This window comes from Corvus kubaryi, unplaced genomic scaffold (genome assembly GCF_017639235.1).
Source record: "Corvus kubaryi isolate FWS band 111438036 unplaced genomic scaffold, C.kubaryi_AGA036_p1.0 78, whole genome shotgun sequence".
Classification (NCBI taxonomy): Eukaryota; Metazoa; Chordata; class Aves; order Passeriformes; family Corvidae; genus Corvus; species Corvus kubaryi.
The window spans coordinates 505,953-533,751 of NW_024582065.1; the positions used below are offsets into that span (position 1 = coordinate 505,953).

Sequence of the window (27,799 nt, forward strand, 5' to 3'; positions counted from 1 at the left end):
ACCCACGAGAGGAAGAAAAAGCCTTGTACAGGCTGTATAAAAGAACATTTACTCTGCACTACATTGTGTCTTCTTTTCTATGCTAGTCTAAATACAAGTGCTGTTTTCACTGCCAATCGTTGTTTGCTTGTGCTGTTTCCACTGGCTAAAACCAGCATTTTTCCAGCTAGTGTTGCCCTCCAGGAAAAACCACACATTCATACCTTTCTTGCATTTAGCACAGGAGAACAAAACTGGTTCCCAGGAATAAGGATGACTTCCTCAAAAGAAAACATTTGCTGTCAGCTGAGGTTTGACCTCTAATGGCTAATTTGGCATCATCATTTTGAGCACTGGAATACATAACACCGTGAAAAATTAACAGCTTCCCCCCCCTCCCTGCCGCAGTTTAATTTCCGCCTGCAGCTTTGCAAGTGAAAATAAAAGAAGCGAAATAAATACCCAAACCGAAACCTTGGGTACAGTCTCTCACATACATCCACAAAGAGAACCTCAAGACAAAGATCTGTAAGGGAAATTTCACTGGAAACCAAGCTTTTGCAGACACTGAGAAAGAAAGTCTGCAACATGAGACCGTCTTCCTTGAAGAAACACAGCTGATCCGCTGCATTCCCAGCTCCGACTGCCACTGGGCTGTGGAAAACATAAACTTCACGCTAACCCTATGAAAACAGTCAACAGGAGAGAGAGACAACAGTCTGCTCCGAGCTGCTGAAAGGGGAAAAAAACCTCTCAGGCTGTCATTCTCCCCTTGCTGTGACCTTCATGCGCCACTGAATTTCTGAAGATACTGAAATCTTGGCAGGGAAGTGTACAGTCTGTGGGAACCAGGCAGTGCCGGCCGGGCTCGCTGCTGAGAATTAGGCCCAGTCGAGCCCTTTTTTGGGGGACTCTGAGTTTTATGTGGCCAACAGCACAGGGCTAAGCCAGCTCCAGGCTGGGAATTTTACAGGATTGGTGCTGTGTGCACTCACGTATCATGTTGCAGAGCCATCATGGACAGAGTGCTGCCCCCCTGCCTGGCACCCACACGTTGGGGCTTGCTCTGTGTCTACTTGAAATCTCCAGTGCCTAAAGGGGGCCCAGGAGAACTGGAGAAGGACTTGGACAAGGACCTGGAGTGACAGGACACAGGGAATGGCTTCCCACTGCCAGAGGGCAGGGTTAGGTGAGATATTGGGAAGAAATTTTTCATTGTGTGTGTGGGGAGGCCCTGGCACAGATGACCCTGGCACAGGTTGTGGCTGCCCCATCCCTGGCAGTGCCCAAGGCCAGGTTGGACAGGCCTTGGAGCACCCTGGGACAGTGGAAGGTGTCCCTGCTCATGGCAGTGGGGTTGGAACTGGATGAGTTTTAAGGTCCCTTCCAACCCAAAGCATTCCATGATCTTTGTGCTGCTTTGGGGTGTCCCCACCCCCCTGCAGGTCACAGCGACCACTCACTACGAGCCCTCACTGTCGTTTATAAAGCATTAGAGATTAGCAAACAAAAATCTCACCCAGAGCCTCAAAAGAAGCAGAATTTGCCATGACAAATTATCCCAGAGGCTGATGGTGTTTAATGACTGCTGGGGAGAGCCTCTCCACACAAAGAGCTCGGTCCCTCTCTCGAGGCGCAGTGCCAGGGCGAGGAGCACTCGCCTCTCAGCCACTCAGCCAGCCCTGGACAAGCACCCTTGGAGGGCAATTTGCTCCCTCAACAGTGTCTGTCGAGGCAGAATAATACCAGCTGTGCTTCCTGGCTGGAGCCTCTGCAGCACAGGCTGCAGATTACATCGGAATTGCCAAGCCCAGGATAAACAAAAAGATTAAGAGGGCCTTACCCTTTGTGTTGAACAATCACACTCTGAAACAAGAAATCACAGCCCACATCGTGGGCAGGCACTGGCTGAGCCCGGGTTTGGGTGGCTGGGGAGGAGTGAGCAGCTCACTCACACATCTGGGGAAACCACAGATGCTCTTAATCACAGGTTTTCCTGACCTGTAGGCGCTGACAAATTGCATCCTATGGATGAACCTTTTATTAAACCACAGAGGGTTTCCAAACTATATTCTCCTTCTCAGCATTCCCAAGTCATCGAAATCCAGCACACATGACCCTTCTTAATTCTTCATTTAGAGGGTGACACAGCGCTTTCCAAAGAGATTTCAGGGCTGAAAGGAAGTAAATGGGGACGTGATGTTGCATCAGTGGAAGGCAGCTCAAAAGCTGAACCAGGGGCTATGAGAACTGCCATTTTCGAATTCTTTGATGATGTCTCAGCCACACTGGAGCTGAAGATGCTTTTTGTCCTGAGAGACTCCCGAGACCAAACCCTTGCTGTCTGCTGGGACAGAAACATCTCACGAAATACGCAGCCTTTAAATCTTACTGGTTTTTCTCTGCGCATGGGGAAGGACAACTGGTATTTTAAAAGGAATAAAATGACTGTTGCTCAAGCCAGGAAAGGTGACCACAAAACAAAATTGCCCTGGTTCCACTCCCATGCCACGCTGGAGCAGGAGATAGCTGCTCAGCTCACAAGTGAGTGAGAAAGACGATGCCTGGCAGTTCTCATCATCATCTGGACCAACAGAGCAACCCACATAAAAGGAAGAAAAAAGCCTGCTGATCAGATTGGTGTGACAGAGGCTCATGAGAGACATGCACATTTTCAATCTAAACGACAGCTTGAGGGATCTATATTACTAATTATCGACTAATATTGCCGGAGTTCCCAGGCTGGCTTCAAAGGTTCTCGCAAAGTGCCCCAAGCACAGGGTTTCCATCTCATCATAAGGCCTTTTTCTTTGTCCCTGCTAAATGGATTGCTCCATCCTGGGCTCCCTCTGCGTAAATCAGCCTGCACATGATGAGCTTTGCAGCAATGAAATTCGTTACCTTAACCACAAAAAACCAGAAACATTTGCTGCAACTGTTAGAATGCTTTTGCACCTAATTTAAAAAAAAAAAAAAAAAAAAAAGTGGTTTCCTCTCTTTCTCCCCCCTCCTCCCCGCCTACTCCTAATCCCACGCTAACACCTTTGTAAAGGCTGGGGTTGGGGTGAGTCGTTTGGAAACTGAAAGACAGGGAAGGGGGGGGCAAAAAAAGTAGAAAAATATATCAGATCTCCAGACAGTGAAATCGAGCAGCTATCTCTCACATCCTGCAGCGCTCAGGCTGAGGTCATAAGTTAAACAGGACATCAGAATAGGTGATGTAATTTGCTTATTTAGGATCAGAGCATTCAGTGAAGTGCAAGAGACAACCTATTTGAATGTGCAGCTAATCCCCCCATCAATGCGGGGCTGTTCAGATGCACAAACTGCAGCTGGAGCCTGGGATTTTTTTTGCCCGCACATTTATTTTTGCAGGGGATATAATTGCAATCATTTTTCCTTGCAGGAAAGCCTTGAAACCTCACCTGGGATCAGCCTCCTGTTGCGTTAGGTATTGTTCAAGCAGGGTCCCTGCCCCGGCCAGCTTAAAGGCTAAAGGGTCAAGTCAAACAGAGGGTGGGAAAGGAAAGAGAGCCCCGGGGGAGGTGGGGGTGGCACAGCGGCTCCGCAGGACCCGGCTCCCCCAGCCCGCTCCCCCCTCGTACCCGAGCAAAGCCTCAGACCCAGAACGGAGCTGAGCAGCAGCTACACTTTGAGTAAAGCCCAGCACAGCTTCTCTGCAGATGGACAGGCCCTGCTGGCCCCAACTCCAGCTGCAGGGCCTCACACTGGTGAGGGTTTTACAGCAGTTAGAAACCTTGAACCACAAGGTTCTTCCTTCTCCAGATTCCAGGAGAAATTTCTCAGTGAGCCCAAACACCACTGGACACAGTTGTCCCTTCAAGCCATGGTGACAAACCCTTGCGATATAAAGATGTAAAGCTACCAACCTGCAGTGTTTATCCCCTCAGTTTATCACCATCCAGCCCGGGGCTCCTCCCTGTCAGCAGCACTGCTCACGCCAAGACTGCCAGCCCTGCAGGGCCAGACACCTCAGCCATGGGAAATGAAATGTGCTGGGCCTTCGGGCTCACCAAGCAGCCAGTGACAAGGCCCTGGCACAGTGGCAGGTCCAGAGGTGCAGCCCACCCCTGCTTTGGGTGGACCTTCAATCACATGGCATGGAAAGGCAAGATGGCAGAAGTCCCACCAGTCATCCAGGTAATGCATCCTGCCAAAACATGGCTGTTCTCAAGAGTTTCTTTAAGAGACTGGAACGACATGGAGACATGTCCTCCTGCTGTCCCACCAGGCCATACTCAGGTGTCACAGCAGGATGTCCCAAAGAGGGACAGCACCAGGGAGGGCAGGAGACAACCACAGCTGTGAATGAATGGACCTGAGAGAGGAACTGAATTTCACCCTGCTGTGAAATGATCCAGCTGCCAGTTGTCTGTGCCCATGACTGGAGCCATCCAGTAGCCACCTTCCTCAGCAGGTTTGGGTGTTTTTTCCTTCTCTAACTGCTGGTTCTCTGTCAGAACCTCCTCCAAGCTGTGGAGAGCAGAGCATCACTGACCTCCCGGGTGAGTCAGGCTGTGAGCTGACCCTAAGGCTCTCCACAACAGCCCCCAACAACTCCACAGAGATCTTCCTGACTACTGTAAGGGTTCAGTGTGCTGAACTGATCATGTCTGAACACCCCAAGCATCATTTTGCATTGTCCCTTCCTGAAGGAAGGATTTCAGCTATGTGAAAAGAAGAAAAATACAAGATACTCAAACGTGTGCAGAGGTGACAGGCATGTGACATTTGCATTTCAAATAGAGGGAATGGGTTTCTAATATTTTAAGGCTATGAAATGTAGAACTTCTACAGGTTTTTAATGCACATCACCAAAAGATAGAATTAATATTATTTTCACTCAGCCTCACTAAAACATTCCTCACCAAAGGCAGCACCAGGCCCAGCTACAGCTACTGTGCAGGTGTGGCTCCCCAGGATCATCACCACGTTCTTACCATGCAGCACTTGAGGGACACATGGAATGAAAAGGTCATTCCTGCACCATCACTGACCCCTTTGGCAGCAGTCCCCAGTCCTGGAGCCTTTAACTGGAGCGGCCAAGCTGAAGCCCAACACAAGTGGGAGCAGAAATGCTGAGCAGCCCCTGGGTGACACTCCCCGTGCACTTGCTGCTCTAGGTCAGACAGAGGTAGCCAGCACTGGCCATTGTTTTAACAGAAGAAACAGCAGTGTTTTGGCAGGGTTACAAAGCAAGCCCATTCTTTACATCTGCAAAAGCGAGCCCGTCCATCCCTGCTGAGGGAGCTGACAGAGGAAACACATTTTCCAGCAGTCTTGGGTACAACATTGAATCGGGACTAGTTTTACCACGTGTTCTACACTTCCCCCATTAATTGTTACGACAACATTTGCTGCCATATTCATTCCAATCATTTACAGAACAGAAGCCCAAGAGACAAAACAGGGCCCTGCTCCATGAGACAGAGGGAGCAGGCAGGATGTCACATTGCTTCCCGTGTGACACACAGCCAGGGCTTATCTGCGATGGCTGATGGCACAGATAACCCATCCTGTGCTGGCAGCTCAGGCCCAGCTCCGTGCAGGAGAGGGAGGAGAGTGGCCCAGCCCATGGATCAGTACTGCCCATCCTCCTCCTCCTCCTCCTGCCTAGCACAGACACAGCAGCACTGGCTGTTTCTGGAGCCCTGCTTGTGTGCCCACCGTGCTCCCCCACTGCAGGGGCAGCCAAAGCTCTTTGTCACCCCTCCATCACCACTCCATCACCCCTCTGCCACCCCTCTCTGTCACCCCTCCATCACCACTCCATCACCCCTCTGCCACCCCTCTCTGCCACGTGCTCTGCAAGGAGGGGCAGAGCTCAGAGCAGTGTGGGAGCCCCAAGGTCTGTGACCCAGCCCCGAAGCAGCAGAGACAGGCTGGCAGGCACAGCTCAGCAGTTTCAGGATCCGGCCTCCATCCTAATTAAGCTCAATTAGGTTTGCAAAGAATGAGGATGTTTTAGGAAGGACGTACAAAAGAACTGCTGAGGTCTCTGTTGGCCATGGAGGCCTGGAGCACCCTCCTCAAGGCAGAAATTGCCACTGCTGACGTGGGCTGTCAGTTTTCCACAGTGCTGGGGGATGATCCCGCTCCCCGTGCTGCCCACGGCTCCCCTCATACACAACCCCGGGAAGTGCAGCTGGGAGGGCTGGGATTCTCCTCCAGAGCATCAGCAGCACATCAGCCAAGCTTGTGCTGTCTGCAGAGACAGCTGAGCAAAATCAGCTCCAAAATGCCAAAGCTTTAAATGAAGGTAAATATGATTCAGAACAGGGAGGGGTTTGACAAATCAGCATCTTCCCATGCTGAGGGGTATGAAACATGCAGCTGTTCCAGCACCACAATTTACAGGGAAAGCATTTCTCCTGGAAGTAAGAGAACACTTAGTATATACTCCTAGCCTGATTGATTACCCCTATTTATATTGTAAACGAAGACAGCATGTACTAAACCCATAGAGTTAACCAGTTCCAGACCCCAGATCCTGGGTGAGGGGTCAGTTTTCCATCGTCTGCTGCATGGTCTCGTGCATTTATTAGAGAGCACAGAGTTTCCTGCAGCATGGTTTTGTGCATGTGTGTGCTTATTTTTGTGGCATTTCAACAACCATCAGGAGGAATGCTGCTATTTTATGGGATGTCAGGGAATCGGAGAATCCACAAGGTTTTTTAAAGGTTTGTTTAAAACAGCCAAGAAGCCAGCGTGCCACTATAAATATATATATGTGTAAGAACTGCAATCTGTTCTGGGACAATAAAACCACAGGACTGAAGGCAGTATCCCATATCTGAATATATCCATTTATCCTGCAGTAAGATGAACCCCTGTTCTGTGGATCCGACCTGCAGGGAGTTCCGTCAGTCTCCTCTCACAGCCAACCTGCCCAGCTGAACAACTCTCATTTGCTCTCTAAGTTACAGATTCAGTTTCAACATCTGACAGCAGATATAAACAGAGGTCCAGGACACGCTCTCTGGTGTGTCTGCTCAGGAGTCAGTGCTGCTCCTGCACCACTTGTGCAACTCCACCGGGCCAGGAGACCCCAGATCTCCACCATGAGGCACCGAGCCAAACTCACTGGCTTGTTTATCCCTAAGAAAAAGCTAATTTTCTAACCAACTTGCTTCTTTTTCTCTCTTTAAACACTGCTAAGGTGAAAGATGTTGAAGTTGCCCGTTGGTTTATATTGCAGTTTGGGAAGGGATAAGTTTTGGCGTGTTGCTGTAACAAATACAAGAGTGAAATTGGAAGAGATGGTAACTTGAGCTAACACAATTAAAATTTATTCTTAACAGCAATCCACAGATATCCCGTGCCAAACACAATCCGGAGTCATCAACTAGCATGGACATGAATTAACCTAATAGCTCCTGAAAAAAAAAAGAAGTGCTATGAAAAAATCCTCCTATTAAAGTAATTAAGTGTTAACAGAATCACAGAGCCATAATTAAACATGGTTTATAATTAAAACAGCATGTGTCCTAGACAGAGAACACAGCAACAAAGAGACTAGAACCATGACAGTCAATGCCAAAACACATGCCAGGTACCAAAAATCAGAAAAACAGGTGAGTTTCTAGCAAAGCTGCAGATGCAGAACCTCTGATCCCCTGACTGAGCCCTCAGCACTGTGACAGATGTGAGTGCACTCAGAACTCCTCACGGCTTTGCCAGGTGCTGCCAAAGTTCAAGCAGAACTCTTGGGAACCAAGAAGACGCTGAGAGCAAGGCCCAGAACACCGAGGCAGCGCAGGGAGCGGCGAGCGAGCAGCAGCCGGGGCTCGAGCCAGCCTCGTCCTACCTGGCAGCGGCTGAAGATGTCACTCAGGGACACCTGCACGTTGAAGTGCTTCAGCACCTGCAGCGCCTGTTCCTTCGCCTTCTCGGAGCAGTTCACGGAGAAACACCTTCCCTCTCCCACCTGGGAGCGCAGCTGCAAACAGAGACGCCAGTGAGGCCGGGCACTGGGCCTTTGCTGATACCCTTGGCTCGGTTGGAATTCCGAATAGTGCCTGGAGTCAGCGTGTGCTTACGGTCTGAATTCTGCTCTGAGCACCACGACTGGTAACCCAACAGCCACTGAGCTCTGACTCCTGCAGCACTGCAGTGTTTCATGTGTATGAAACATGATTTAGGCTGGGGAAAGGGAGGCTCAGCGGGTACCTTCTCACTCTCTTAAAACTCCCTGACAGGAGGGTGCAGCCAGGGGGGGTTGGCCTCTTCTCCCAGTTAACACGTGACAGAACAGGAGGAAATGGCCTCAAGATGCACTCAGGGAGGTTTAGATTGGATTTCAGGGAACATTTCTTCACATAAAGGTGGTCAGGCATTGCAGTGAGTTGTCCAGGGAGGTGTTGGAGTCAGGAAACTGAATTCAATCCCTGCTTTCTGATGAAACCTGGCCAGATCCCACAGAGCGTGCCAAAGCACGATGATGGAAACAATGTCCAGTGACCACTTCAGGCCCTCTGATTTACACAAACACTTCACCTGGAGTTCCCTGATGGCCAAGAAATGTGAAGGCATTGATGTGGGCAGTCCCTCAATGTTTGTTCCACACTCTGCAGAGAAGTCTGTATCTGGGAATGAGCACTGGGAAGTCCCAGACATACCTTCATGCTTAGGACTCATAGGAGTGGGATCAGCTACACACCAGTAAAGGAGCCTGGCAGAGCCATCCCGTCCTTGTGGAGGGCATCCAAAGGCAAGGGAACCAAGGGAACCAGACATTTCCCAGGGGTATTGTACCCTGGAAGCAGTTATTTTCCTTTTGCAATTCCTACACGGTACTTTGAAGTTAGAGCTCTGCCAAACAAGAGGATGCTGGATGCCGAATTCCCTATTCCAGCAGCTGTAGGCTCAAGGAGCCTGCAGGGTGGCTGCACCTGCCTCACAGTGTCTTATTGTGGGGGCAATTTTATTTCATACACAGTTTTCACACAGAAAATCAGAAATCCCTATTCTGCAAATATTCTGACTGGCTGCTTGAGTAGCTGGGAGCTTTTATACTGAGTTTGTGACAAAGAACTCCAGCACCCTGGCTCACGTGAACAGAACTCTGGCTCATCCAGAACAGTTTCACTCTTCCATATGGAATTTTTGGGCAGTAAAAAATTGCAAAGGACCTGCAGCATGGCATTACAGCATCACAGCCACTGACTGGGCAGGTTCAGCACTGCATTTTGAAGCGTGTCTGTGAACAGCTTTGAACAGCTGGTGCTGAGGGCAAGGCTGGGTTTTGCTTTGGCTTCTCTGTTTATCTGAAGAAACACAAAACCTCTCCAGCTTCCACCAGACCCATGCTTGGGGCCTTCCCATCTCTCCCTTCCAAGCCTGAAGAAATGTCCCTGGGGGTTGAAACTCTCTCAGTGTGGAGCCAGCCAGCAAGTAAGAATCTCTGGGATAAAAAGCACAGGAATTGAGCTGCCTTTCACCTGCCAGTGAGGCCAGACAGAAATACACTGCTCTGGATTGCTTGGCTTGACTTCCACCCCCGCCCCCAATGGAGAGCAGTCACTCTCCCCACTGATGCAGGACTGAGAATAAGTATAAAAAACCATTTCACCCCGAGCCTTGGTGGTTGAGAACAGCGAACTTCTGAAGACCCTTAATGTAGCTTTGAGTGCACAAAACATGAAAAAGCCAAGCCAGCTGGTGCAGTCACATCTGACTTTTCCTCTTGTCTCCCCTGCACACCCCAGACCATGCAATGATCAGTGCCAGAAACACACCAGCAGCTCGGAACACTCACAGTCTGATATGGGAGTCCAGAGGTTAAAATGACTCTGCCTTCCTGTCGGGCAATCTGGAAAAAACAGTAAAAATCCAAATGAGCAGGGGCTGAAGTTACACTGGGTTCAAGCTTTACTTGCAGTCACAGAAGAGAGAAGGTGAACTGGAGATACTGAGTGTTTCTCTCAGTGCCAGTCCACACCTGGCCAGGAGCTCCTGACAGCAACAGCAGCTCAAGGCATGGCTCACCCCTCGTCCCTCCCTGCCAACCCCTGCCTCATCTCCCGTGTGCTGGAACAAGCTGCTGGTGCATCTACACCCCATATGGCCCAGGGAGCCATTCCACCTTGAAATAATCCTACCCCAAACCATTCTTTTATTTTTTTCCCTTAACCCAGACTTTCTATTTTCCCAGTCTGGGTCACAAAGAAGGAAACAGTTCTGCTGCACAGGGGAAAAAGGAAAAAAAAAACCTAAGCAGGTAATGCCAGAAAAAAATGTACCATGAAATGTGTCTGCAAACTTCACACCATTAACAGAAAATGCTCCTCAGGGAAGGAGGGTGTTATTGTCCCAGCAACCCAACACATAGGAATTGTGCACCTTTCTGAGCTGCAGGGAACATCTCCCTTAGAGTTTATCACCTCCTGACTTGCAATCCTGAGCTTTTTCAGAGGTCTGGTCCTGCAAGTGGAAGGGCTGTGCTGTTACCAGGGAGCTCATCACCTGCTGTGCTGACCCCCACACGGGCTCGGGGACACTGCAACGGAGGCAGTGCCAAATCTGGAGCTGCAGGGGTGGAAGTGTGACTGACCTTCCTTCACAGGACTGAGTGACACCCCTCCCTCCCACCCCTCACCCTCCTGCAGGAGGGAAAGAGCCTCACGGCTGCAGCAATAGGAGATTCCAAAGGATTCCCATGTGAACCAGGACTCAGCTCTAATCCTGCTGACAAGAGATCAGTGCTTTGAAGTAGGCATGAGGCTATTTCTCTCCTCTGGCTTGGATTCTGTTGGAAGCCCTCGTGTTTTTCACTGACTCCAGATGTGTGTCATGGAGGTCTCTCATCTGGTTCAGAGTTCAGCAGCTCTCTCTGGATCCCTCCCTACCCTTGGCAGGAAGACACACTTGGGATCAGAGTCCTGCTGCACTTCCCAGACAGATGACACCAGCAAGCACAGCCAGGGAACACCAGAAAAACCAAGCAAGACTTTTAAGCTCTGTCATGGGTAGTCATTCTCTTAAGACTCACTGGACCTATGTAAACAAGGGGGAGAAGGCTCTGAAGGCCCCGTGCAGGCAGCTAAACAACCTGTTTTTTCCTTTTCCCCCCTTCCTGAGCTTTCAGGTATCTGCTCCCCTCCTTTTGTTCTGAAGTCACTCTTTGGCTGACAGTTCTGCACTGAGAAAACGATTGGCAGCAACTTCTAAAGCGTCTTTCTTCAGGCAAAATTACTGGATTTCTTTCAAAATCAACCCTCTCTCTCAAGAAAGGAAAAAAACCTCTAAGAACAGGAGCCTTGAAGAGGCAGCAGAGACACCCTGTGCAGTCCTGCTACTGAGCAGCCACCACAGCACCCTCATGGCATGTTAGTGAGGGAAGTCTGGTAAGGCAATAGCCAAAGGTCACCACAGGGATTTGCCGACAAGGGAAAAGGGATCTGAAATTCCTCCTGGCCCATGTCTGCTTCAGGGTAAGTTTGAGGATTTCACAGCTGGAACACTCCATTCTGACTTTCTGCATCCAGGGTTAATTAGTTCAAGCTTGATAAATCCCCTTATCTAAATGGCTCTGCAGAGACAGGCAAAGAACATCAAATAAAAAGGAGAAAAGCAATAACTCTTCCAACATGTTTTTCTGCCTCTGGAACAACGACTGGGAGAAGCATGCAGAGCCAGAAAAGCCATGTGACAGCACACATCTGACTGAGACCACAGAGGGTATGTGCTGGAGAAAAGGGCACAATTCCTTCTTCTCCTCCAAAAGCAACAAGGCAAGGCAGCACTGGGAGCATGGGGGGATGTGTGGTCAGGGATGCAAACGAGAGGAAAAGAACACCCAGGGCAGCATTTTGGCGTGGGTGTCAGGGACCTGTGCTCCAGCCCAAGTGCTGCAGAGAGGGCTTTGGCCTCAGTTTCACAATCTATTACAAAGATAATATCAACTTCCTCTGGAAAAGGCTCAGACCTTGTGGATAGAAAGCACTCCCTGATCTGTTGGTATTACTGCTCAGCCCGTAACATGCCTGCCTGTTCAGCCAACTTCCATCCTGCAGAAATGAATGAACCCACAGGAATTACTGTCAGAGAGACCTGGAAGGGCAGCGACTGAGGAGAGAGGGCAGAGAGAGCCCTTTTGTTTCCAAGCCAGCACCAGCAGCAGGATGATTTGTGACAACCTAAAGCTTCCTGAACCAAGGCCAAAGGAGGTTCCAGAAAACAGCAGCACAAGGCTGTGAATTTGTAAGTTAAACTTTGCCAAGTCTGTGCAAGACACATGTTGGGCAATGCCACATGTCCTTGAAGAGCCAAATTGCAGTCCAGGAAAAGCCGTGTCCCCCTTGCAGTGATCCTGAGCCTGGGCCAGCAAGGCCCCCTTCAGATCAAAAGGGAGTGGACAGAAGGTGTCTGCCCCAGGATATGTGCTGGGAAAGCACCCAGACAAGGATCTGCTGGAGAAGGGGATCACAAAAACCAATCCAAACCCAGAGCCTCTCCCTGTAATCCCATCTTTTAAAACAGACAGTAAACCAAGAGCTTAACAGCTCTGAGCACCCTCAGTCCAGCCCTGCCAGTATTGCAACCCTAAACTCCTCTTCAGCATTCCTGAAAAGTATAAATTGCATGGAGTTATCACAGAGTTTTGTAACATGGCCTTAAGTGTCACACCAAACCATCCATCCAGCTTTGTTTCTCAGTGCAGACCCATTTGTATCAAGGTCTCCAATGAAAGACCTTCTCCTCCTACTGACCAAACATCAAAAGCCAAGTCTTGATCTTAAAAGCAACACAGTTCTTCATCTGCCCTCTGTGAATTTAGCTCCCCACCAGACTAAAAAGACCAGCAAACCTGGAGAATGTCATCTACATCAAAAATATGGAAAAAGCCAGTCAAAGCTGAGACAAGATCCAAGATTAGATTCCCCCATTAGGTGAAGATCTGCTCACTGCAGGATTAAAATCCCCTTTGTGTCACCTGGCTCCGTATCAGTCTAGGGCAATTTAGATCTGGGTGCACAATGCTCTATCTGGCTCCTGAGATCCATCCAGCCTGGCCCTCCTCTCCAGCTCGCTGGCTCACCTGCAGGTTTGGAAGGTAGGTGTAACCTTGCCAGGGAATCTTCCACGGCATGGGAGCCTCAGGAAGCCAGTTTTACCTGCCTTCTGGTGATTAGCACACTTCAAAAGATACCAGGTTTGCCTTAGCATCAGATTATTCTTAGAGATGAGGATGATTTTGAAGACCAAGAGCAAAGTCCATTATAAAAATAAAGTAAACCAGCCCAGAACTCAACTGAAGGATTCCACTGAGTCTTTTATTAGAAATCTAAGAGACTACCAACATTCTCTTAAAAACTTTTGCTCTGCCCCTGAGGTACAACACTGCAGGATCTACTGCAGTCACTCAGGCTGGTGGGTGATCCTGTAGGGTTGGTATGGGAAGGATCCCACTGCTCTGCCTCATGCTGCAAAATTGCAGAGAAAAGAGGAACATCCTCCTTTCCATCTCCTTCCAATTATCTGGAAAACTCAAAAGATAGGTTTAGGATTCTCTGCAAAGAGAAGTTTGGTTTAGAAGGGATCTTTTAAAGGTCATCTTGTTCCAACTCCCCTGCAGTGAGCAGGGACATCTTCAACTGGGTCAGGCTGCTCAGAGCCTCCATCCAGCCTGCCCTGGAACATTTCCAGGGATGGGCATGAAAGACCTGGGTAGCAACACAACAGGCACAGGGCACAATTTTAAGTAAAGAATCTTGTATTAATTGGGAATAACATGTTGCTTATGGGAATAAGTGCAAAGGGTGGATCACTGCCAACTCCACCACTAGATCATGTCTGCCAGAGGGGATCCAGTGGATCGTGGTGCCAGAGGCCCTGCTCTCACACCTCTGCAGATCTGGCACGATAAACTCACCATGACATGTCCAAGATAAAACATTTAGTCAATAACAACAGCACAACATGAAGCAGAACACAGGACAAGGGTTTCACATCCATGGGAATGGGGGTTGCCAAACCAATTCCTGCTACATGTGCTAGCCTAAACAAAAAAACGAATAAAATCCATAACTGCCCAAGCACAGCCAGGGAAGTTCTCAGGCTTTTAAGCTTGATCCCAAATAACAGAGGGTGAAGGACCAGACCCATGTGGCCACCAATGCTTGAAGCCACTGTAATGAAGAGAAGGAATGAGAACAGTAAGGAGCAAATGCCAGGTGCTGCAGGAGTTCCTGGCACAAGGAGATGTGTAATATAACCGATAAATCATTTGAGTGACAAGACTTTAGTGAAGAACAAACACTAAGGCTGTATACTCTTAGGTGTTCCTGGTGGCACCAGTTTGAGACTGTGCTGGGACAACGCCCAAACTGTCTGTCTTGTACTCAGTGACCAGGATCCAAACCCTCTGCTGGCCTTTGCAATAACATTCCCAAGTCTTTGGGCGTAGGGTGGTCAACATTCAACTTTGATTCAATCAGGACCAGCCAGATACAAAACAGGGTGGGAGGAGTCTATTTTTATCTTTGATTATCCAAGCCCAGATCAAAGGCTCTGCAATACAGTAACACTCCAAGGGCTTTTGATAGTGAAAGGATGTTTGTCCGGTCACCATAGAGAAAGCAATGTCAAACATCCTGTCTGTGGCACGATAAGGGATCGAGATGAGGAGTGCAGACGGGGCTCTGGGGGGAGGCACTGAGAACCAGTTTGTTTAAATGACTTGTGCAAGTTTGGCAGGGAGGAGATATTAATTATTTCTGCAGAAGTTAGAGCCTGCCCCGGATTCAGGCCAAGCAGACATCTGAAGAGGAAACATCCTGCACACCAGGCCGGGTGATCCGTGCACACTTGATAGCACACACTGTGTGGGCTGGATATCTCTGTCAGCTCCCTCGAAGACAGGGAGGCCCTGCTGGGAGAGCTGGACAAATCAGAGAGCTGGGCAATCACCAACCAGATGAAGCTCAACGAGGAAAAGTGCCAGATTCTGCACCTGGGATAGGGCAATGCTGGATGTACATACAGACACTGGGCCATTAGAGAGAGTCCAAAAGAGGGCAATGAGGATGGTGAAGGGCCTTGAGGGGAAGCTGTATGAGAAATGGCTGAGGACACTTGGTCTGTTCAGCCTGGAGAAAAGGAGACTGAGGGGAGAGGTCATTGCAGTTACAACTTCCTTGTGAGGGGAAAAGGAGGGGCGGACATTGATCTCTGCTCTCTGTGACAGGGAGAGGACCTGAGGGAATGCCCTGAAGTTGTGTCAGGGCAGGCTCAGGTTGGAGATCAGGGAAAGGCTCTTCCCTCAGCAGGTGCTGGGCACTGCCCAGACTCCCCAGGGAATGGGCACGGCCCCGAGGCTGCCAGAGCTCCAGGAGCGTTTGGACAGCGCTGCCAGGGATGCACAGCCAAACCATTCTGTGATTCTGCGATCTTTACACTCCACTTGTGCTCTTCTCATGACTTGAACTGCCCCAGCTGCCAGTGACACAATCAGCCACACGTAAGGGTGAGATCACAGCAGCCACTGCTCCCCTCCTCTCTCCTGGAAGTGGAGACCCAAGGCCACACACCACTGCAGGGACCAGATGATTCCAGCTGCCAGAGCTCGGGGTGACCCAAAGAGCTGGGACTCAGCACAGGGATGGGAGGAGGCACCCACAGGGCAGCTTCTGCAGCCTGAGCACCAGTGCAGCTCCCCAGCAAGCAGCATCACGTCCCCATGGAGATGGGAGCTGTGCACTCACCTCAGCAGCTTTCCTGTGGTCATCCTCATTGTCCAGCAGCCGGACATCCACGCCCAGGCAGCGCAGGTAGCGCCCCAGGCCCTGCAGCATGTTGTCACACACCACGCTAAACTCCTGGGGGGAGATTGGGGCAGGGGGACATGAGGGCTCCATTCTGGGTCCTTGGCACTCCTAGAGAAAGGCAAGAGATCCATAAGGAGCAGAAGGCTGATTCCCAGTACATTTGTGTTTTTCCTCCCTGCGTTCACCCACCACAGCACATCCAGCTGCCTTCTTCCCCCTGTGTCACCATTTCCCTGTGCTCTGCAGCACCTCCAGATCCTCCTTTCATCCTGTCCACATTGCCACCACCACCTGGGCAGGGGGCAGAACATGATGGGGCTAATTCTGAATTCACCATTCTCTCCCTGACCAGCTGGTCACCTGACCCAGGGAGCTGCAGCCTTTGGCTGGAGAAGTGCCAGCCTGGTCTCCAGTGCTCTGCACAGACATTCATCTTCAAGAAGTCACAGAAACATCATCAAGGCTGCTGTTTCCTTACTGAATTAGTCTGCAATTAATAAACATGTGCCAAAGCTAGGATTCAGGAAAGGGATCTGACAGACAGAGGTAGAAACAGGTAGACAAAGCAACCACATCAGCTCTGTTATCTTTGGAAGGTTAAAAATAGGCAGTGCCTGAATTCTGTTTGTTTTATTTCCAATGTCTGCTGCTGGGGGAGTTCCTGCACTCGGAGGACTTTGGCGCTGGGAGGCTCCCAGAAGTACAATAGCTAAATTCATGGAGAAAGGAAGTTATTAAGGAACTTCCAATGTCCAGCTTTTGACTCCAGGAGCTTGGATCAGCTGGGATGACTGACGGACAGGGCCAGCAGCTATGCAGGGAGCCAGCATTGCAGACCAGCTCTGCAGGAGCTGGCCCCAAGCTGGGAATGCTGTGGCACACCAGGCAGCTCCACCTGGGCTCTCCACGGGAACCAGCTCAGGTCCAGGAGCTCCACTGGTGCGATGCTGCAGCTCCCAGCAGCTGGTCCTTGCACCCAGAGCTCTGCAGCGCTGGGCAGACTGGGCTGGCACCAGCTCCTGCAGGATCCTGAGGGATGCAGCTGTGACACCAGAGTGCTGTGACCACGGATGGAGCTGCCCCCTGAAGCTGAGGCAGTTGGAGACACCACCCCTGGCTGCTGCTGCTGTTCAGACAGATGTGCAGGAGCTGCAGCTGGCTCCCAGCCAGTGTTTATCCAGTGGCCAGTACTGTCATATGGAGCTTTTTTTCTCACGTTTCATGCCAGCAGAGAGCAAAAAAAGCTTATAGAGGAGAATAGAGTCATTAGCCCCACTTCAGAGAGTGGACCAGGAAACACTGGGAAGGAGAGCTTGGGGAAGAGTCCTGCAGGATGCAGAGCCAGGAGAAGTCTGCTTTTTTGGGTGTCCCAGTCCAGGTTTTACCAAGTGCTTCTTGGCTGATGAATCTGACTGTACAGAACACAAAGATGACCCGTGGGTTTCCAAGGTGATTGAAGCCTGAAGCGCTCACTTTCCCCACCTCTGCAGCAGCCACCCAGCTCTGCTGTAACACACAACGTGCCCACGAACACAGTGCTCAGGGAGCAGTGCCCTGTTCTCCTGCCTGCTGAGGGCCAAGGGATGCTGCACATTGACACACGAGGTGGACACAGCCAGTGCATCTCAGCCCAGCCACGCAAGGGCCACTGACTTCAGGAGCTCAGCATGCACCTGGGGCCCCTCAGGACGCACGGTTACACACACTGAGGCTTCTCAGGCAGTAACAAAACGGGATTTCTGCCAAGGTTTCCAAAGGTGCACAAACCACGGAATGGTTCCATTTTAAACGCAAAACCTTATTACTGAGAGGGACCAGTCACATTCCAAGATACTTAAGCAGAGTTGCACAGCTCTGGTGGAGTTTTAAGGCTCTGCCACAACACAAACTCCGGGGAGAGGCCTCTCATGGAATGCGGTGGTGGGCAGGGAGGCAGAGACAAGCCTTCAGCAGAAAGGCATTTTGGATGGATCATTTGCTTTTAACTTTGCAGACTTCTACTCCAGACACAATAAAGGAGGTATTCCCAGTGTGAAAGCAAGGTGTGGAAGCTCAGTAAAAAGCAAAAGTCAGGAAGTCAGAGTTTTGAAACCCTGGCCACAGAATCCAAACCCACAGCACTGAGGAAACGTGGAAGGAGCATTTCCACCAGCAAGGCTCACTGGGCTCAGCACACCCATCTGCACCCACATTGTACAAAGACAAGTGAACCTCAAGGTGCAGGGAAAGCTGAACCCAGGCAGGCCAAGGAGAGAGCATAGCGTCCCGGGAGGGAGGGGTGAGGAGGATGTTTGCTGCAAGAGCCCTGAGAAACCGTGCACAGCGAATGGTGTGACAGAGCTGCAGCGTGTGACTCGCAGGGGTCTTGAGCAACAAGCAGCTCTTTGAAGATGTTTACAAACCTGTCCAGAAGGTGATGGTGCTTCTTGTTTATTCAGCTGCTTCTTTGCCCTGGGTTTTTTGCTCTGTTTTTCCACCAGACTTTCTGTCAGGTCTGAACCCAGACCGAAGCTCTCGGGGTCCTTGCAGAGCCTCTCATAGATCTCCAGCAAGCAGTAGGCATCTGAGGCTGCAGGGAGGAGAATGTGGGCCCCAGCTCAGATGAGCCTCATTCAAAAGTAAACCAGAGGCTTTCCTGAGGCAAGAAGAGCCCCCACCTTTGTAAAAGCCATTGTGAACAACTGTGAAGCTGCAGCTCCCTCAGGTCATACCCTCAGCTCCAGTGACTGACTCACTGAGCACCCCAGATGAACCCATGGTCACAGGGGGTCAAGGCAGGAGCTCCTAAAGTGACAGGCTCTGCCATCTCCACTCTAACCCAACAACCCAGTGCAAACTGCAGGGTGGCTCTTCCAACCACCACCAGGTAGCTCCAGCCAGCCCCTGTTCCTCACCATTGTCCCGAGCCTGCCCACAGCTCCTTATCACACCTTTTGATGGGAAGGGAGCTTCCCCAGGAGATGCAGTATCTCAGCAGGCACTGCCCGAGCTGTTTGCAATCACCTGCCCACACTCAGGGCCGTGTGCTGCTGCTCCCTGCAACGGAAACAGGAGAACTCTCCCAGCCAGTCTGACAAGTCCCAGTGATTAACTTTTGTGGGAACTGTGTCAGCTTCAAGGATAGTTGAATTTAACAAAGGGCTGGTTTGCATCAGCAGGCTGTCCTTTGATGCGCCAGGAAAAGATTTAGACCCAGACTTCTGACTCTGGGGTAATCAGCAATAAACTCTATGGGTCCCTCCACAGCCCTGAGCCTGTGCTGCAGTTTCTGACACCACATCTGCCCATTTCAAACCCGGCTCTAACAAGCACTTCACTGTGACAAATGAACACAGCATTTGTTTCCCAGGAAGGCTGTGAAATGAGGCAGAAGGAAGTGGACTTTCCTCCTTTCAGTTACTGAGAGGAGGATCACTGAGGTGATGTTTCATCAGACAAAATCTGCAAAGCACAGGAATTCCTTCCTAAGGGAAATAATGAATCACTGGACAGTTTAAACTTCAACCATTAAAGTCGTGTCCGCAAAAGGACAAACAAAACATGTGCTGACTCTTCTGAACAGGAACTAATCTGCCAAGCCATTTTCTTCCTCTGCTACTTAACGACCTTCCTGGGGACAGAGCAGCCAAACACAGCCTGCCCTGGGCACCTGCAGCCCCAGCCAGGGCCCAGACCTGCATAGAGGATCTGCTCCTCCCGCAGCGGCCGCTTCTCCCAGTTGGACAGCTGCTCTGTTTTGTCCAGAGGCTTTCCCAGCACGTGTTGCACCAGGAGGCTGAGTCCCTTCTCTGGCTGCTTGACCCCTCTCTCCTCGTGGCTGTGCTCTGGGGACAGTCCATCGACCTTCCGGCCATCCTTCTTCCACTGCAGCTGATGGAAACAAAAAGATAGAAACCACCTGGTTATAAAGCAGCTCCTAAACCTCCTCCTGTTGCAGCTGGTGGGGCCAGGCACAGCCCTATCACATCCATCTTGTGCCTGGCACATTGAACCCCAGCCCTCAGACAAGGGCTGGGATGGCAGGAGATAAACACGGCGTCGGGTTATTTGTTTAACAAACACTTGCTGGAGAGAAATCTGTTTCCTAGCCAAGGAAGGGCAAAAAGGGCATTCTTGTCCAGCACTGCACCAGAGCAGCAGGGCTGGGATGAGGCTCCTTAGGGGTCTGCAGGGTGCTCACCATGCTGGAGGCTGCTGGGCATCCACTCAGTAAAGGACCAGCAGTGGCAGTTCAGCACCTTTCTCCTCCTAGTCCTGGTGGGAAAAGGCATTCCTGTGACACCCTGGGCAGCAGCCCTTCCTGCAGCTGCCATTTCTCAGGTTAACCGAGGCAATGGCTGCTGGCAGCTATGTCAGCCCCTGCAGCATTTCCCAGGTTAAGCTATCAATCCCAAAGATCTCCTTCACCCCAGCCCACAGCCTCAAACACGCTCTGTACATTTCACCCATTAAAATGGTTGTGCTTAACATTTCTGCAGACTGCTGAAAGCTCCCGTGTGCAAGCCCAGGGACAGCTGTGCTTCAGCTGACCAGACATTCCTGTGCTGAACCCACCAGCAGCCCTCCTAGGAACACCAGAGCTCTGTACAAATCGTTAACTCCATCATACCTGCTTCAATAATGCATGTCTTGGAGTAGCAGAATTTCTACAAGAACTTACTCTTCCTAAGTATAACTTGTGCTCAGGAACCTTGTCCTGGCTGAATGGAGCTGGGTCTCCAAGAGCTTTTCACAGCTTTTATGAAGGCTATGAAAAAGCTGTCAGTATCATAAGCTTTAACGGCTTAGTTGATGAAAACAAAATACTTCTGTCTTCATTGACAGAATCCCAACACCTCAAACCCTCTGCAGGAAATGGTCTGTTTACTCATGCAGCCGTCTCCCTGCCAATCCAGGATGCACACAGGCAGTGCTGTGGATTCAGGACAGTTATCCCCCAGCACATGCAGGAGACACCATTTCCCACATCTCATGTGTTTATCCTTACTTGTTTGTCCACTGCAAGAAGATCCACCACACCTTGCATTTGCTTCTCCGTGTCTTTCAGAACAGAACACGTGGCTGCCAGGCTGCTGAGGTCTCCAGACATCCCATAACCTGGAGACAAAAAAAAAGAAGCCCAAATCACACAGGTGGAAAACTCAAATCACGGTTAATGCACTGCAGCTTCTTCTAGTTCAGAGTCAAAATGCTGACAAAATATCTATAAACACTGGTGGGAAGATTGTTCAAACAGAGAACAAGACTGGCTCCTGTCTCTTCTGTTCCCAAGAAACACTCCTGCAGATCAAGGGAGAAGAAAGGTGGATGAAAAATGCTGAGTTTAAGACCAACTTACTTAAAATCTGGGAAAGATATTTATGAATTTGCCCCTGAAATCCAGGTTTAGCAGCTCCTGATAAAAGCCTCCAAAAACCACGCATGGTCATTCAGAGATCTCTGATGTCCAGCACAGCAGCTCTGGGACAGGGACAGCACACCCAGAGAGCTCTGCCCACCAGAATTACCTGAGCCACTGAAGGTTGGGTGTCAGCTGGGGCTTAGTATGGAGCTGGGACAACCCCAAGTCTGAGAGGGCAAGTTAAATCAGGAATCTTGGATCTGACCTGAAATGGGGAGATAAAATGGCATGGACCTGTGTCGGGGGGGGTCAGGCTGGAGAGCAGGGAAAGGTTCTTCCCCCAGAGGGTGCTGGGCACTGCCCAGGCTCCCCAGGGAATGGGCACGGCCCCGAGGCTGCCAGAGCTCCAGGAGCGTTTGGACAGCGCTGCCAGGGATGCCCAGGGTGGGGCTGTTGGGGGGTCTGTGCAGGGCCAGGGGTTGGACTGGATGATCCCTGTGGTTCCGTTCCAGCTCAGGATTTTCTGTGGTTCCTGATCCTGTATTTCTATCATTCCCAGTTACACTGGTCACTGCTTCCCGGCCTGGCAGTGCCTGAACACCTAGGGCTACAAAAGCTGGTTCCATGGCAAGTGGATTTAGAGAATGACAACACCAAGAGGATCTAGGCATGACAAAGATGACAAAATAGGCTCTGTGCAGCCCCGAGGTGGGGAGGAGAGAGGGGTGTTACCCAGTTTAGTGATGGCTGCGTCTGAATAGAGCATCTGGATGAAACGGGGAAGCTTCTCCTTCTCCCCCTCTGCCTCAGCTTGCTCGAGGAGCCGTGGCAGGTCCAGCAGGAACACCTCATCCTTCAGTGCAAGCTGCAGGAGGGCGACACGAGGCTTCCCCACCATGCCAAAGGACGGCTTCCACTCCATGTCCACGCCAACGACCTGCCCAGGCTGCAACACAGACACGTTCTGCACCCAGAGCCTGGCTGTGCCTCAGAGGAGCCTGGAGAGCCTGTCCAGGACATGAGCATTTCCTGCCCAACACCTGCAGCTCTTTGTGCCAACTGCCACAGACACAGGAACTCTCACAGCACCTGTGTCGCTCACGGGAGCCTTCCCTGGCACAATTCCTAACACCTTCCCCAAACCCGACCAGCCTAAAGGAGCAGCTGTTCTTGGCTTGGGGAGGGAGACACGGCATGACAGTGGCCACATCCAGCCCTGTGTTCCAGCCTGACATGGAGCTCCAGCTCCCTGACCCTGCCAGGCCAACCCCTGTAACGCTCACCTGCAGCACCTTCTCCCAGCACTGCAGCGTCTCCTCCCATGTCTGCAGAAAGTGAATCTTTTCCCGCGCAATAGGAAGCTGGTAATAGTCCTTCTTCTTACTGTCCTCATAATTATCTGCTTTTGTGACCTCTTCTGCCCTGCACAGAATCAGATGCAACAATTTTAAGCCATGCAATGGGAGGAAATCCTGGACTGGAGCAAGAGGGGTAAGTTTTACTCCCCTTATTTCACCCTGACCCTCTCTTTCCCCATGACACCCAGCTCCTTCCCAGAGAAAAGAAACTAATCAAAAAGATCCAGCTCCCTTGGACAGATCACACATTTCTGGATAGTCTCTTTCCCACAGAGACTTGAAATGGTTCATTATTTGGGAAACTATTTACCAACCTTATGTTTGGGAGGCTGTGTGCCCAATTTTGCAGCAGAGCAGCTCTCCCTGCACAAACACTCCTTCCCGTGGGTTTGTGTGCACGGGGAAGTCAATATTTGTATAAAATATTTAATGAAGGTGTGCAGCCTCAGGTCTCCAGGAATATTCTCACCTGCAAAGCTCAGGAGCCCCGTGTGGTGTGACCAGAGACAGATGATGTCATTTATATGCTGGTGCCACCTTGTTGTGTGCAGTGTGAACTCCCTCTGGGAACTTGTGGCTTTGTTACTCAACAGCCAGGGCAGCCAGACTGTTTTATGGGGTTCCACGGCTCTGCTGACTTTAGAGCAGCTACCACAGCAGGTATCATGACTGCATGAGTAAACTGCAGGACAAAGGGGTGTATTCATCTGTCCCAGCTCCTCACGCAGGGCAGAGCACACCCTCACCTGCCTTCCCTCCACAGCACAGGATTCCCACAGCACAGAGATGCAGTGATGGGTTTTATCTCTGGATGCACAGTCTGTGGCTCAGCCATGCTCCTGTAACCACTCCTTTGTGTTTTGAGGGCTTATCCCTCATGGAAAAACCTCCTGGCTCCCAACTGGCAGCTGCTGTGGCTTCAGGAGGGAGGAGGAAGAGGAGGGCAGCTCCAGCAGTGCTTTGGAGTGAGGCAGGAGCATGTCCAAGACAGGCAAGAGTTTCCTGTGCTCCAAAAAAGCCAAGGACTCTCTGAAGAAGTGTTTTGAGGGTGATTACATCTGTGTTGTATTTCCTGAGGTGACACAGCGCTTGAACAAGTGCAGATCTGCAGGAGGAGAAAGAGCAGATCCACAAAACCAGGATCCCTGAACATGAAGTGTTCAAGGCCATCTGTGAGACCTTCCCAAAATCATCAGCATTAAAAAAATAACAATTAGGGAAACTTTGAAAGACCTGTAAACTTTGAAAGCCTCAGTAAAATGGATTAATATTTGCACTATGGATCTGGCAGAGGAAGTGTAAGAACCCCCTGCAGCATGAAGCAATCTCACAGAGCTTCTGTGTATTCAGGATGAGTTTAAAATGCCCCTTTCACAGACACTTCCAGGCTTATGACAAACAAATGCAGCGTGTGCAGGGCCACAGCAGGATCCGAGCACATGGAGGAGGCCTTTGCAAACATCTGTCCCCAAGGACGCATCATGGCAGACATTTTAAGCAAGTATACCGTCTTTGTATGACAAGCAATCTGCATGGAAAGGCACCAAAGAGGGGATTTACCTGTCCTGGATGTGCAGCTTTTGGAGCTCCTCAGCCACGGCCCGAGGCAGCATCTCGGGGGGCACCCGGCAGCGCCGTGCCCACCGTGCCGCCCCGCGCGCGCCGCAGTGCCAGAGCAGCGACTGCACCAGGTGCCCTTGCAGCCAGCGGTTCTCCCCGACTGTGCTCTGCAGGGGCAGGGGGGGAAGGCAGACTGTCAGTGCACCCTCATTGTAAAAACCTTATTCCTTATATCTAGTCTGAATCGCCCCTATTTTAGTTCAAAACCATCAGCTCTTGCTCTGTTGCAACAGGTCTTGCTAAAAACTCTGTCCTCATCTTTTTTATTGGCCCCCTTTAAGTGCTGACAGGTCTCCTTGGAGCCTTCTCTGGGCTGAGCACCCCCAGCTCTCCCCGCCTGTCTCCAGAGCAGAGGGCTCCACACCCTGGAGCATCTTCTTGGGATGGCTTTCTTAGGACAGACATTCCCTGTCTCTCCAGGGCAGACAGTGGCATGGGGTCTCCTCCATCCTTGGACTCATTTGCACGGATTGTTGGGATCGCCAGACATCCATAGGTGACAGGAAGGGCACCTCAGCAAAGCTCTCCTGAGTGGTGCTCAGAGGCAGGAAAAGGCTGACAACCCCCCTCCAGCCCCTGCCCCCAGTGCTGTGAGATCGGGGCTCCAGGACCCCCCCAGCACCAGGCACAGCTGCGGGTGGAGCCCGGGCTGTGGGTGCCACCCTGCACTGGAATTCAGCTGTATGAAATGTGCTGTGCCAGTCCCACAGCCAGCTGGGGTGAACCAGGACTGCCTGAAGGAGTTCTTCCCTTTGTGTCTGTTCAAGGCGCCTGTGGAGGTGAGAGCTGGATCACTGCTTTGGGACAAACACACTCTCAGGTGTCATTGTGTCACTCCCCGTGTCGGCACCTGCAAACAGGGAGGGCACTTTAGGACATTCCCTGCTCCCAGCTGTTCCCTGGAGGAAGGGAACTCGTGCCTTGGCCCACTGCAGAGCCTGGGGGCACCGGCACAAACTCACACTGCCTGTGGTTTAAACCCAAACCCCAGCTGTGGCTGGAGCATGGCACAGTGCCCACCCTGGCACTTGCAAGGGGCAGTGACAGTCCCCACAGTGACAGCTGGATGCACCAGAGCTCTTCTGCCTCATCCACCTCTGAGAGGTGCAGGTGTGAGAGGAAATACAAGCACAGTGACACCAAGGGTCACACCAGCTCCATGGGGTGGGAGTTCCCCTCCTCCTCCCCAGCCAGCTCCCATGTGCTGCAAACACCCTGGAGCCCCCACAGCCACGTAGCAACTCCTCCTCTCTGACCGACCCCTGGATCTGCCCTTGAAGTTAATATTGTCAAGAAAACTGCTAACACAAGCTGAAACCCTACACGGTGGCCCAGGACCTGCAGCTCTAGGACTGGCACCACAAACGAGAATTTCAGAGGAGTGAAATGCTCAGGTCTGCACTGAAGTCCATCCCCACCCTGCCCAGAGCTCTGTGCTGCCCACCAGCACTGCTCAGGGGCCTGAGCCTGCTCCAGGGATGGCAGCACTTTGCTCCCTCTCCCCAGCATGTAGGAACAGCTCCCAGCTGGGTGGGAGGCTGTGGCCATGGGGCCTCATTCCTCACATTCCTTCAGTAACTAAAAGGTGAGAATTTGTCTTCAAAGCAGGCCCAGAGATCAGGAAACGAATCTGTTGATGGCCTCAAGGTAAAAAGGAAGCCAAACAGAAAGCCAAGGAGAAAAAACAGAATGACCCCTGCCCAGAGGTGCAGGAGGGGGCAGAGGCTCAGAACAGCTCAGAGGGATCTGGCACCCCAGGTAGCAGCAGCCTGCTCACAAAAACTGCTGCCTCAGCTCTCTGTCTGCACCCCTGGGACTCTGCCAAATGCCAAACCACAGCTCTTCTCATGGATGTGTGGAGGAACAGTTTTACTGCTGTTCCCAAGGGGCTGGGGGTGCAGCAGGAGCCAGGTCAGCAGGGCAGGGGTCCAGCAGCTCCCCAGGGCTCAGGTACAGGAGGGAAGCGAGGCAAGGGGCAGGGCAGGAAAAGGACAGAACACGGCCTCCTGTTCTTGCTTCTTGCCCTCTACATCTGCCCTGGCCATGCCAGTTGTGACCTTTGTGCCTCTGTCCCCTCTCTGCCTTCTGTGACTGAGCTCAGCCAAGCACTGAACACGTGAAGTGGGGCTGAGTTAAACTCTCCTGCACATCTGCCAAGCCACTTCTCAGAGTCCTTCCCAAAAAGAACATATTTTCTTACAACATTGCAGAGCAATTCCCTCTTCTTGCTCCCCCTGTGTCCATCCTATTGTCTTCCTGCCTTTTTTCTAGAACACAAACTCTTTGGGGTTGGAGCTCTCTTCAGTTCACCCCGAGTCAATTCTTAATAAATCTCATTGTGGCAGCTTTATTTCTGGAAATAATGAGGTGCAGATTTTTTTAATATTATTCTAATGATAACAGATTTCTTCTTTCAACCACAAAAAACAACTCTGTAAAGAAGGTTAATCTCTCCAGAGATATCCCATCCTGCATTCTGAAACAGAAAATAGCTTTGTTTGTCTTTTTACTGAAAAAAAGAAAAAACCCAACATTGCTCTAAAGGGGAAAGGCTTCCACCGCAACAGCTCTGCAAGAGGCAAGAATGTAGAAACTTTGGCCCCAGAAGATGTGGGCACAGATGCAGAGAGCAATGTTTCACCAGGGATGACATTTCATGTGCTTTGCTGTCAGTAAATGAACACTTCTCAGGAGGAACCTGGCACGGTTGTTCTGATCAGCATCAGCGGCACCTCCGAGCAGGAAAGGATCCTATAGACCATGAGGCTTGTTTACATCCCTCTTGGAATTCTAGACATATCATACATTCTTTAATCCATAGGAGCACACAGAAACCCCTGACACCAACAATAACCCATGATTAAAGCTTTCCACAGCGACGGCTGCAGATTCCCTACCCGTAAATCCTGTTCTCACCGCCAAGGCTTCACAGAGCTCACACCAACCACGCAGGGCAAGCTCAGCAATGTCCTGACCGTAACCCACCAACAATTTCCCCATTGGTACCAATAATTTTGAAACCAAATACCCAATATCTCCTTTGGAAGTCACCCTATCCAACCCCAGATCAGTTTTATCTGTATGTGTTAAGCTGCATTTCAGTCCCATCCAATTCTGCCCTTTGCCTCAACATCTTTTCCCAAAGAGGGATGTTATTCACACCACTGACACTGGCTATTTGCAGAGTCAGATTTTAATTTAACTTCTGAATGTCTTGGCCAATTTCCCCTGTTTTCAAGTGCTTCCAGAATCAACAAAAACCCCTCCTGCTAGTGTAGAGAAAATGTCACGGAGAATATTTTAAAGTCAGCAATTTTAAAAGGGGAAAAAGAAACCCAGAATTGAAAAGGACAAATGCCTGTCAGCAGTGGGGGGCACTGACAGCACTGCTGAATTCCCTGTGGTGTGGCAAGCACAGACACCTGAGCTTAAACATTCCCTGAACATCCCATGAACATCCCACTGTGGTACTGTCACTGCTACTTCATTGTATTTGTGCTTGAGGTTTCTGCTTCAAAATTTCCATCATTTGTGCTGCATGGGGAGATGCTGCAGGGTGACCATCAGATGTCATTGAAGGGAACTCCTGGAATCATAGAATGGTTTGGGTTGGGGGGACCTTACAGCCCATCCAGTTCCAACCCCCCTGCCATGGGCAGGGACACCTCCCACTGTCCCAGGCTGCTCCAAGCCCCAATGTCCAGCCTGGCCTT

At 50.9% G+C, this 27,799-nt stretch overlaps 1 protein-coding gene across 7 annotated transcripts in view; it reads right to left on the reverse strand.

Annotated features, from left to right (window-relative positions):
* EXD3 (exonuclease 3'-5' domain containing 3) overlaps positions 1 to 27,799 on the reverse strand; it is a 213,660-nt gene that overhangs the window by 93,672 nt on the left and 92,189 nt on the right. For 5 of the 7 annotated variants that reach the window (XM_042052077.1, XM_042052072.1, XM_042052076.1 and 2 more), the window contains 9 exons: positions 24,027 to 24,193; positions 22,392 to 22,530; positions 21,841 to 22,054; positions 20,755 to 20,864; positions 19,442 to 19,637; positions 18,170 to 18,336; positions 15,705 to 15,875; positions 9,758 to 9,811; positions 7,808 to 7,939 (listed from right to left, as the gene is read on the reverse strand). In XM_042052077.1, the coding sequence (XP_041908011.1) occupies positions 7,808 to 7,939; positions 9,758 to 9,811; positions 15,705 to 15,875; positions 18,170 to 18,336; positions 19,442 to 19,637; positions 20,755 to 20,864; positions 21,841 to 22,054; positions 22,392 to 22,530; positions 24,027 to 24,193 (1,350 nt within the window). Of the gene's footprint in view, positions 1 to 7,267; positions 7,377 to 7,807; positions 7,940 to 9,757; positions 9,812 to 15,704; positions 15,876 to 18,169; positions 18,337 to 19,441; positions 19,638 to 20,754; positions 20,865 to 21,840; positions 22,055 to 22,391; positions 22,531 to 24,026; positions 24,194 to 27,799 lie in introns of those variants that run through there. The other 2 variants (XM_042052079.1, XM_042052078.1) reach the window with 2 other exon arrangements.